Source organism: Recurvomyces mirabilis (assembly GCF_035927965.1).
Source record: "Recurvomyces mirabilis strain CCFEE 5264 chromosome Unknown scaffold_31, whole genome shotgun sequence".
In the NCBI taxonomy this organism is placed as follows: Eukaryota; Fungi; Ascomycota; class Dothideomycetes; order Mycosphaerellales; family Teratosphaeriaceae; genus Recurvomyces; species Recurvomyces mirabilis.
In genome coordinates, this window is record NW_027041965.1 from 91799 (window position 1) to 103166 (window position 11368).

The window sequence follows — 11368 nt, forward strand, 5'->3', positions numbered from 1 at the left end:
TTTGTATGTCTCAAGGCTTGCTTGAAGGCGCCTCTACACAGATGTCTACTACTGTCGCATGCCAAATATTGCCTCGTTACCCTCTGTTGCTCTTTGCAAAGCGGCTGCCGTTGCGACTGCCCTGACCTCCTGCTTTCCGCGTCTATACTCAGCACGCTCGACACCATCAGCAGGTGATGCAAAACCACTTCCACCGCCAGCAGTCGCCGCGCTACTGCCAGCAGGAATCTCCTCCGCCAAATGTTCCGCCACCTGTAGGTCGTACTCTCTTTCCTTGGCCCGGATACTATCTGGATCCATTTGGCGAGCTTGGGCAAGAAAATCCACAGATGTGTCGGACTCCATGTCGCTGTCATCGTCTTCGTCAGCCTCCTCGTCGCTCTCGCCTAGATACATGTCGAGAGGCTGTGGCGCCGGCGATCGCGGCTCGGCATGTGGTGAGTCTGGCGACACTGATGTCTCATTGTCATCGGTGTCTGAATCGTCGTCATCGTGATAATCGTTCGCGAAAGGCATATAACCTAGAGCTGGTGGCAACTCAGTAGGAGGCAGGACCTTTGTGCTCGACGATATCACCTGGTGCTGAACAGCTACGCGCTTTGGTCGATCACCACGCAGCAGACCGGCCAACTTTGGAGGCAATGCTGGAGTATACCTTGTCATAGGCTGTGTCGGGCGGACATGGTGGGCCTGCACATCAACCTGGAAATGGTCTGCGGGCCAGACACCGCCCATGCCAGTGACCTCAAGATGAAGATCCTTGATTGGAGTACGCTGCTTTCCAAGACCTGTACTGGCTGATGGCGAGGACTCTGCAAAGTTGATCTCCATGTTCTCCGGGATGGGATCGTCGTCAAGATCCACAGGCTCTGGAAGCTTAGATGTGGTGTGCAGTGGGCCACGCCTCTCGGCGAAGATCGTCGGACTGTTCTGCAGCCCTCCTAATGGATGTGCTGAAAACGCCACATATGCTGGCGCGTTGCGAATGTCGCCTGGGTTTCTCTCCGAACTCAAGTCGGTGCAGAAGCGAGTGTCATTGTAGAATGTGATGGGTCCATCGTCCTTGATCGTCTTTGCTCTTGTCGTGGTCGTGCGGATTCCAGACCTGGTCATCATGGATGAGTCGCCGGCGTTCGCGGTTGGGAAGGGCGAGGAGTTGTCGTCTTGGTCGGTCGAGGAGTCGCAGCTACCGTCACTACCCTCGCGATGTGAAAAGAGAGGTGTGTATGTGTGTCGGTTGCTCTCGTTGGCCGATCGAGATGTAGCGGCACCCGACAAATGACGTGGAGCCCAGGTGGTGCCATGGCCTCCTGTGCGATGAGAGAGCTTAGCGCGCTTTCTTGGACTTTGGTCTTCCGAAGCATTGTTTGTCTGCTCTGCGGATTCACCGGAGCCATCGTTACCATGCCTCTTATTCTTTCGCTGGTGTCCCTTCCAGCGGACCTTGCGCCCGTCTTGTGGGATCTCAAAGCGGTCGCTGTACTCACTGATGGCGTTTTGCACGTACTCCATGGTCACGTTGATAGTATGCAGCTGCGCGAGATTGATAAGCAGGTTGAGGTAGAGCCAACCATGGCCTTCCTCTGGTGTCCTTCGTGAATCAGGCTCGGGTGGCGAGAAACCGAGATTACGGAAGTAGGCGACGTTATCCGCCGGTATCTGCGCGCGTTGCGGATCGAGGTCCAGGGGCCGCGTCGGTCTTTGCTCAGTTGCAGTGTGGGCTGGTGATTCTCCTGCAGAGTCCTGCTCTCTGATGGTGGCGGCCTGAGACTTCATCGCAGCCAAGAGCTCGGTGGGAGACTCTTGCTTAGCGTCCTCGTGATCCTGAGACATGATGTGTGCCTCTCGGACGCCTTCCTGGCGTGCGCGACCACCAGACGCTTCCAATGCGGAGCGGTCCGCACGAGCAGCCATATGAGACACCTCTTGCTGTTGCATAGGCTGCTGGTGTCCTGTGACGGGGGCGCCCTTTCCTGCGAAGATCTGTTCCAGGCGCCGGACCACGAGCTTCTTCTTGGCGCGCTCGGTCATGGTAGCAGGATTTGGAGGAGGAAGTAGACCTCCCGGAATGTGATGCAAGTAGCTATGAATGTTCTGATGACGTGAAGCAGCAGACGTCTTGATCCTCTTGTACATAGTGTCACTCGACGGACCTGAGGAGCCGCCCTGACCAGATGCTGACATGGACGCATACGCAGAATCATTAAGCAGGGACGCTTGCGACGAGGTGGTCTTCTGCGCCGCAGGCATGGGCAACAAACCTTCGTAGCCGTTCGCGGGAAACTGTCCTTGTTGTCCAAGACCAGTAGCGAACTTCCGTAGCGTCTCTTCCAGCTCGCGCTTCTTGTGTGGTGGCAGCCCGTGTATCCTGACCTCGAATAGCTTCTCATCTTTCAGATGCGAATCATGCAGCTTCTCATACCGCCTCAGCCGCTTCTTGAGTCTCTTGTTCTCGATGGTGAGGTCGTCAATGACACCGCGGAAATCGTCGGTGCTGCTCCCCTCTGTGCCGAGATGCATCAGCGCAGCTGGAAACGGTGGTGACGGGGCCCCATCGTTGTCGTCGACATATCGCAGAGCCGGGGACGCGGGCTCATGCGACGACTCTGATTGGCGCATGAAGAAAGGCGACTCATCCTTGAAAGGGGCGGCCTGGTCGCAGACGGCGTTGTTGGACTTCTCGAACCACTCCTGCACATTGCTGCTCTCGCCCGAACTTACCTGCCCAAAAGGCTGTAGGCTTGATGGTAAACTGCTATTGGAGGTGCCGACCGAGGCAAGATTGAGAGGATTGCCTCCGCTCGACCATTCGCTCGACTCATTCCTTGCTGGCTGTTTTAAATTGCCGTGGAGGAGTGACACTGAATGTTGTGCTGCTACACGACGTGGATTGACAGCTGGTCCTGTCTCAGACGTCATGGCGATGGCTGGACGGCCAAACAATTGTGTGACTTCGGATTGAGTTGGTCAAGTGACGGATTCCATTGGAGTGATGGCTGTTCAATTCCCCCGCGGACTGTCGAGTCTAGTGTGGTGGTGACTGCTGTAATGGTATGGTATACTATTGCTACGATCAAAGGGATGGGAAGCAGGTCGCAGGGAAAGGCGTGGATCCATGCTACGCGGCAAGCAATAGCAATGGAGAGATGAGTTACGAGTTGTTCCACATACGAGATCACACATCGCAGCGGCCATCGGCCATCGGCCATTCTGTGTCGAAGTGGCACTGTGGCAGACTGCACAGTGCCGTAGCAGGAATTGGCCAGCATCAGCCCATCCAATAATGCGCGCTTGTGGCCGCGTATGGAGCACAGCGATCGCGCGATCCAGAAGCGATTATTACGATTATTACGATTCCAACTCTGCGTGCGTGCGATCGTGACAAAGGGGAGTCTACAGTACTAGTCTCTAGCGCTCGAGGCTGTGATCGAAGCCGCTATGACCATCTCCTGCATTCATCTACCTCTGTACACTTTGCACTTTGCCTGGGGCTCGCAACACTATTCCGATGTATGGCCGTCGCGCAGATGTCGGGAGATCTCAATTATTTTATCGCCAGAGCGCAGATGAAAGTCCATAGCAGCAATGACAGTAGCAAGCTGTGCAATGGCCGTCTTGCTTGTGTTCCATAATTTCTAAATGTCCTTCACACCTCCGTCTGACGGGGTAGTTGGTGGACGATAGATGCGTCTGATGCAGTGGTCGATGAGAGCACATTTTCGCGATGCTCGACAGGCCGGTCTGGAACACTAACGGCAATCAGCCGGGCCGTCTGCACCCATTCGTCATTTCCCGAACTCATCGGCTGCCCTGATCGGTGATCCGAAACCGTGGCGTTGCACAGTCAGCTCGTTTCTACTGTATATGTGGGCACATACCACATTCAGCTACTCAATCGATTCGCAAAAATGGCAATCGTCATGTACTAATCACGTTGCTCATCTTCGATCTGACAGCAACAGACTTGCTGATTGGTTTCATGCTAGCACTCTCGGCATGTACCTGTCTGGGGATTATTGAGGAGCATCCTCGATCTGAATTCGCGGTTGCTCAACACGCGCGCAACCAAACAGCCAACACACACGAGGACCAGAAGGCACGAGTCGAATGCAACTGCAAACAGAGATACTCCTCGCTCGATTTAGCATGTATGGAGACTAACAACTCCTCCCTGCGTTTGATTTCTAGGACGAAATTTGTCTAACCATGACCACCACTTACTCACACAGCAACTCAAAACTGCACTTGAGCCAAGAATTTCCTACACAATTCCGCTATCTCCCACCGCTTCGTCTCCAGCGCAAAGTGCCCGGCCTCCAGAAGATGCACTTGAGCACGAGGCAGATCCTTCTTATACGCCTCTGCACCTGCAGGAATGAAAGCAGGATCTCCTTTTCCCCAGACAGCCAACAGCGGGACCTGGCTATGCCTCATATACTCATGCCACTTGGGATACATCTCAGGGTTCGTCCGGTAATCGTAGAACAGATCGAGCTGATGCTCTTGATTTGCCTCGCCTGCTAGATTCTGCAGGTAGTCGCGGACGGGCTGCTCTGGGTCTACGAGAGCGCGGTCTTGTTCCGGAACACCTTGATAATATTGATAGTTGGTCGTCGCTTGCGTCAGAATGTTTTCCCGGAGAACCTCGCGGACTTCTTGGCTATTGCTCGTGTTCCAGAGATCGAAGATTGGCTTCCAGAAGTCTTGCCCAAACCCTGCGTCGTATGCATTGCCGTTTTGGGTTATGATAGCTTTGACAGCAGCCGGGTTTTCTAGTGCCAGACGGAAGCCCACTGGAGCGCCGTAGTCGAAAAGGTAAGGTGCGTAGCTGGTCACTCCGAGCGCCATGAGCCACGCTGAGATTACCGTGGTGATGTTGTCGAAGGTGTACTGGAAATTGCTTGGGACCTTCGTCAGACCGAAACCGGGGAGGTCGGGTGCCAGGATGTGGTATTTATCTGCCATCAGGGGGATGAAATCTCGGTATTGCGTACTGGAGCTGGGGAATCCGTGGAGCAACACTAGAGTTGGCTCGGACTTGTTGCCGGCTTCTGCGTAGTGGACTGTAGCGTTGCCCAAGCTGGTGCTCACTTCGAGGTCGTGGTAAGTGGCTGCTAGATCGCTGGTGGCCATCTTTGTTAATCAGAGACGGGTGTGCTAAGAAGTGGTATTGTCAATATCTCCTTGGTCTGTGGATGCTTGATTATGATCGAGGACTGCCATGGATGGCGATACGACAGTATTTATTATACGCTCTTGGCTGCGTTGTCTTGCCTGTCGCCCTTCGACACGATGCATACACATGGATTATGAAAGCATCGTCGTTACGACACCGTCTGTCATTGCTGACAACGCTGTAGTTTGAGCAAACGGTAAGTCTCGAAAGGGGTCCAAGATTCCATATCTATTTTCGCTTAACAATCACACTAGCCAGATTAGGATCAGAGGCAGCGTGCTCTTCCAACCTCCTACTACGCCGGTCAGGTTCATCCTAATGCGACGCCCATTGGCCCGCAATAAGCGTTACGTCTCCGCGCGAGAGTGATGATAGAGCGAGCACGACATAAACCATTTTGTGGTCTAGTCTTACACAGCTAAGTAGGAAGCGTGACAAGAGCATCCGTGTCTATCGATGACCATCTACCTGCGGAAATGGGTCTATACATCACAATTTCGCATTGGCTCCTCTATTATCACACCTCAGCCACTCGTCGTCTAATCTCGGCGTAGATGCAACTCACGCAGCTATGTCTCGCTTGCCTTTTACAAACTCGTCAAACCACTGTACATGCTGCAAGAAAGCCGCCTCCTTGGCAAACTTGGCCTCTCTCTTGCTCATGTCAGCGCGAACAGCGAAGCCGTGCTCGACATCGCTGTACAGGACCATTTGGTAAGGAATGCTCATCTCCTTCAGCATGGCCTCGGTCTCATGCCTCTTCTCGACTGGGAAGATCTGGTCCGTTTCGGCGGCAGCAATAGTCAAAGGACCAGTCATGGCCTTGATCTCCTCCGCATCCACAAAGGAAGGATGTGCCATAGCACCGACATCGATACCCTTGCCCTTAGCAAGGAAACGAGCCACGTACTTGGCGCCGAAGCAGTACCCGACGGAGCCGACCCTCTTCACGCCGAGGTTGTCGCGCATCTCCTTGATTACGGCCTCGACGATTGGGTCGACCTGGTCTTTGCCGTGGCCCTTGCCTTTGCGACCTTTCTGGAGCCAGGCCATGATGTCGAAGCCTTCCGGGCGGTTGAGAGGGATTGGGTCGCCCTCGAAGAGATCGGGCATGACGACGAAGTAGCCATTGGCTGCGAATTGGTCGGCGATGCTGCGGAATGATTTAGTTGTGATTGTAGTCGTGCCTCTCCACTCGGCACGGCTTACAGTTGGGCATTGATGAATTCATGGCCGATGACATCTGGTAGGATCAGGACGGCATTGTCCGTCTTCTTGTCCTCAGGGTAGGCGAAGTAGGTAGAGACTTCCTCTCAAGTCAGTATACACTCGATAGATGTCTTGTGTTCTTGATGCCTGAGCATACTGTTGCCGATGTTCTTGAGCTCGCCTTTGGCCTCGCCTTCATGCTTGACACCAATAGTGCAGCAGCGTCCTCCAGGGTTGGATGCCATTATGTCGAATTTAAGATAGTGGAAGGGTCGGAGTTGGTCATTGAGGAAGCTTGGCTGTGAACAAGAGTCGTGCAATGGTTATGGTCTAGATACATGTTTTAATTATTTGGCAATTTTGCCCCACCACTTGCCCCTCCAAACATCGTCATCGGCCCATTCGCCTTCGTAAGCGCTTGAAGCGATATCGCACTACACACGTTAAAGCTCGACGCGTCTCCATGGGATAGTCAGTCTTTAAGAGCGTGGTGGCGAACGCGACAACGACCTTAACACCGAAGCGCTGTCCGAGACCAAGACCGAAAGAGTGTTCGTTAAAGCATTCATCTATCGAAAGTTCGGCCTCTTTCGGCCCGCGTGTCTTGGTTTGTACATTCGGCATTTGTGCCTGCCTAGCAAAAGCCTTTGTCCCTTCACCGCATACCCATGTCCTTGAGCATCTCTCCACACTGACCCCGATCGCGGACACGACACGTACGGGGCATACCACAGCGATGGCTTGCAAGCACGCCGCCAGCCTCGATCTTCGCCCCCCACCTCTCTCCGAAGCCGTATATCGCGAAGACTGCACATTGTGCTTCGACAACGTCGACCAACCCGCAGGCATCGATGTCTGCCTCCAGTGCTATAACGGTGGGTGCGCGGCAGATCGACAGCACGGCCATCAACACGCTCAGCAAGCCCAGCATCCACTAGCTGTCAACATCAAACGCACGAGGAAGAGGACGAAGCGGGACGACAACGAGCCTCCGGAGAAGATCTCCCGTCTGGCGATCAAGGCAGAGACTGATGCAGAACGCTATGACGTCCAGACCGACGTGCACTGCTTCCAGTGCCGCGTCCACGACATTGGCAGGGATGTGGGCAAGGTCGGCCAAACAGTAGACGGCATCCTCAAGGCAAACACTTTTGCCAGGCAAGAGGAGGTCAAGGCGTGGGAGCTGGAGATGACAGCCTGTGAGCACACACTCTGTCTCGAGCAAGCACAAGGCCGTCAAATATCGAGTGGAGATCTCGGCCACTGTGCTCAATGCGACCTGAAGGAGAATTTGTGGCTGTGCTTGACATGCGGGAATTTGGGCTGTGGACGTCAACAGCATGGTGGCTTACCAGGCAACAGTCACGGCAAAGAGCATACCCAGACATCGCAGCACCCTGTAGCAGTCAAGCTTGGCTCGCTCACTGCGGACGGCAACGCAGACATCTATTGCTATGCTTGCGACGAGGAGAGAATCGATCCAGAACTTCCACAGCATCTGAAGCACTGGGGTATTGATATCACAGGGCGTGTGAAGACCGAGCAGAGTTTGACGGAAATGCAAATCGACCAGAACATGAGTTGGGAATTCCGCATGGAGGATGAGAAAGGTCAACGACTGAAACCACTATTCGGTGCTGGCTTCACTGGCCTCAAGAACCTGGGCAATAGCTGCTATCTCAACTCTGTGCTGCAATCACTCTTCGCTATGCCAGAGTTCGCGGAGAGATACTACAGACCAGAAGACAGCACCCCACCAATCACGAAACCAGCAGAAGACCTGGAAGTGCAGCTGCGGAAGCTAGGCGACGGCTTGCTGTCCGGCAGGTATGGCCAGCCTGGCTCGTCGGACGTACAAGCATCAGAAGAGACGAATGAGACACCTTGGCAGGCAGGTCTTGCACCAGCCATGCTCAAGCATCTGGTCGGTCGAGGTCATGCAGAATTCAGCACCATGCGCCAGCAGGACTCATTCGAGCTTCTGCTTCATCTGCTGAAACTCATCACACGATCACAGTCCTGGGCTCGTGGGCAGTACAAGAACGTCTCAGACCCAGTCGAGTCGTTCAGGTTCTTGATGGAACAGAAGTTGCAGTGTCTGAGCTGCAAGCGTGTACGATACCGGCAAGACGAGATGGAGAATCTGTCTGTGGCAGTGCCTATTAAGCGCTTACCGAAATCAGAGGACGTCAACATGGATGAGAAGAAGGAGGAGTTCGAGCCCGTAACACTAAGGCAATGCTTAGAGGACTTCACCGCCATGGAGAAAGTCGAATTCACGTGCTCCTCATGCAAGCAGACTGGATTCACCAAGCAGACACTCTTCAAGACTTTCCCGACCATACTCGCTGTCAACGCGCGCAGATTCGAGATTGTCAATTGGGTCCCTACGAAGCAGGACGTGCCGGTCATAGTAGACGGTTCGATCGATCTAGAAGCTTTCCGCAGCCATGGCAAGCAAGAAAGCGAAGAGGAGCTGCCGGAGGATCAGGATGCAGGCAAGAATTCAGCAGGCGGTGCCAACGTGTTCCAGGCCAATGAAGCCGCGCTCGAGATGCTGATGTCGATGGGGTTCCCCAAAGTCCGGTGCGAGAAAGCGCTGCATGCTACTGGTAACCAGGATGCCGAAGTGGCCACTGCGTGGTTGTTTGAGCATATGGAAGATCCTGACATCGACACACCGCTCGATCCTGGTTTGGGCGGTGCAGGCGGCTCAGCTAGTGGTACTGTGAATCCGGAGCAGATCGAGAACCTGCAGAACATGGGCTTCAGTGCGCCACAGGCTCGTCAAGCGCTGAAGGAGACAGGCGGCGACATGGAGCGAGCGGTCGACTGGCTGTTCTCGCATCCAGACGCTACCGGCGACTTCGGCGATGATGCACCCACAGCGAATTCTTTAGCAGAGGCCGAAGCCACGATTTCTGGACAGCCTACCGAGATCGACACGAAACCTGCGCACTTCTCGCTCAAGTCAATTGTGTGTCACAAGGGTACTAGCATTCATGCTGGTCACTATGTGGCTTTCATCAAGAAGGAGATCGAGGGCAGGGATAGCTGGGCATTGTTCAATGATGAGAAGGTTGCTATGGGCTCAGATGCGGTGGAGATGAGTAAGTTTGCTTACGTCTACTTCTTTCGTAGGGAGGGAGTGTAAGATGGACAGCAGGAGGGCATGTGGCGATGGTCGGGCAGGACGAGGCCGCGCAAGACTTCGGTGGTAAGAAGCCCTTGCACCTGTGCTCAGCCCTAGTCCTCGCTCCAGAATAGAGTATCTGACAACGAGTGAACCACGTTGGCTCGAAAAGCCGTTCCATTAAGTGTCACTATTCTCTCACCTGGTACATTCTCATGTAGAGCCATTGAGTTTGTGTTGTGTCCGACGTCGGCCACTCTCGTTCGTCCCCTCAGTCGTCGATCGATCAAACAACATCCCGGATTGACATAAACAATCTCATATTCCTTCCATAGTGAGACGACGCCCTGTGTAGAAACCGATCTTCTTGTCAACCTATTGGTCGTGAACAGGATCTGGTTAGCCCTCAAAGCAAGCAGACCGCAAGCGAGCGGGCTTGGACATTACTACAACTTGGACATAGTTCTACGGCCCTTGACGAATGTCACGATTGCGGATGGTATCAAATCATCTCAACCACGCCGTCAACATGGTCAAGACAACTCGCCATCCACTCTCGCCACCTAGCCTAGACGAGGTAGTCAAGGCTGTGCTACCAACACTCGAGAAGAACTATCAACAAGCAGCGGCGGAAGTTGTGGAATGTCCTGATCTGTCGAAAGCTCCTTTCAGTCTCGCTGCTTCTGGCCTGTCAGGCGCCGAAGCCGTCGCAGATATCGGTGGTCAACCACATCTGTTCCCCAGGCCTTTACTGGACAAGAAGTACTCACTGGTCGAATGTGCTCAGAGTATGGATTTGCCGGCAGAGAGGGGTATGCTGCTCGGCGCTGGCGCTGGACCTTTTCATGTCATCGGCAAGAACAATGAGCTTGCTCCTAATCTTGCATGGCAAGGTGGCTACTCGAAAGTCAACAACAAGACGCATTACGCCAAGATCGAAAGCATAGTCGATGGGAAAGCTCAGCCAGTGTGTCAGCTGAGTCCGAGCACCGACTGTGCACTCATGATGAACCTCTACGGCTCTCAAGGCGATCAAGGTCCAGTCCTGAAAATCACAGCTCGAGCGCGAAAGGGTTCTCAGAGAAGCTTCACAGACTGTATCCGGCACGCTCTCCACGACGTTTACGGTGACGAGAGGCAGATAAGTCTCGGCGGCGTCTTTGTCATGCGAAAGGGGAAAGCACTATACCACATCATGCCCGACTTCCCATCCCCAGACAAACTGCCCTTTACGGATCGCCACGAACTGAATCGATGGTTGACATACCACAACTTCGCCGCTCCCATGGTGTGTCTGACAGTCTTCCATTCCGCGGATCCGGAGAAATTGGGCTTGAGGATGGAGCATACGCATTGTTTTTCTGCTATTGAGGGTAAGGATGAGGGAGGCCATTATCATCATGATTTCCTCGAAGGGGAGCAGGGCAGTGAAACTGTAGAGTATGAGGGATACTTTAACGTGGCGAAAACGCTTTATAGGATCGACAGGCCGGAGGTGACGTTGAAGGAGGATTTGCATGATTAGTTGACAGGTGGTCGTACGCGGGGACAAGGTGTTGATGGCTCAGACGGGTCCAGCTAGGATGTAGAGGGTTTGCAACGCGCACCTACATTTCCTCGATTCCCATTCGTAAGACGTTGTGTCGTGTATATGACATTATCGTGAACCATTTCTGCGTGCCTTCTTGCCCAAGCCCGTGCTTTCTCCAGAAAGTGGAGACCAACGCCTCTTCGTGGAGAAAGCGCGAGGCTTGTCCGAGGTGATTGGTGAACTTTGCTGCATCGAGCGTGTGGCAGATCGTCGTCCGTTGATCCGACTACTCACACCCGAGCTTCATGTTCGTGCTCAA

At 53.9% G+C, this 11368-nt stretch overlaps 4 protein-coding genes across 4 annotated transcripts; 1 reads left to right on the top strand and 3 right to left on the bottom strand.

The window, feature by feature from the left end:
- Positions 1-48: 48 nt before the first annotated feature.
- On the bottom strand, positions 49-2919 carry LTS14_009390 (uncharacterized protein; the record flags this gene model as incomplete). Its single annotated transcript, XM_064842072.1, has 1 exon — positions 49-2919. One exon carries the CDS (start codon positions 2917-2919, stop codon positions 49-51), a length of 2871 nt encoding a protein of 956 aa, XP_064690280.1.
- Positions 2920-4233: 1314 nt separating this feature from the next.
- LTS14_009391 (uncharacterized protein) lies at positions 4234-5133 on the bottom strand (the record flags this gene model as incomplete). The annotated part of the gene is made up of 1 exon (XM_064842073.1): positions 4234-5133. The coding sequence occupies one exon, from the start codon at positions 5131-5133 to the stop codon at positions 4234-4236; it is 900 nt and encodes a 299-aa protein (XP_064690281.1).
- Positions 5134-5737: 604 nt separating this feature from the next.
- LTS14_009392 (uncharacterized protein) lies at positions 5738-6630 on the bottom strand (the record flags this gene model as incomplete). The annotated part of the gene is made up of 3 exons (XM_064842074.1): positions 5738-6329; positions 6386-6482; positions 6543-6630. 3 exons carry the CDS (start codon positions 6628-6630, stop codon positions 5738-5740), a joined length of 777 nt encoding a protein of 258 aa, XP_064690282.1.
- Positions 6631-7121: 491 nt separating this feature from the next.
- Positions 7122-11043, top strand: ubp14 (ubiquitin C-terminal hydrolase Ubp14; the record flags this gene model as incomplete). Its single annotated transcript, XM_064842075.1, has 2 exons — positions 7122-9495; positions 10091-11043. The coding sequence occupies 2 exons, from the start codon at positions 7122-7124 to the stop codon at positions 11041-11043; spliced, it is 3327 nt and encodes a 1108-aa protein (XP_064690283.1).
- Between the last annotated feature and the right edge of the window lie 325 nt (positions 11044-11368).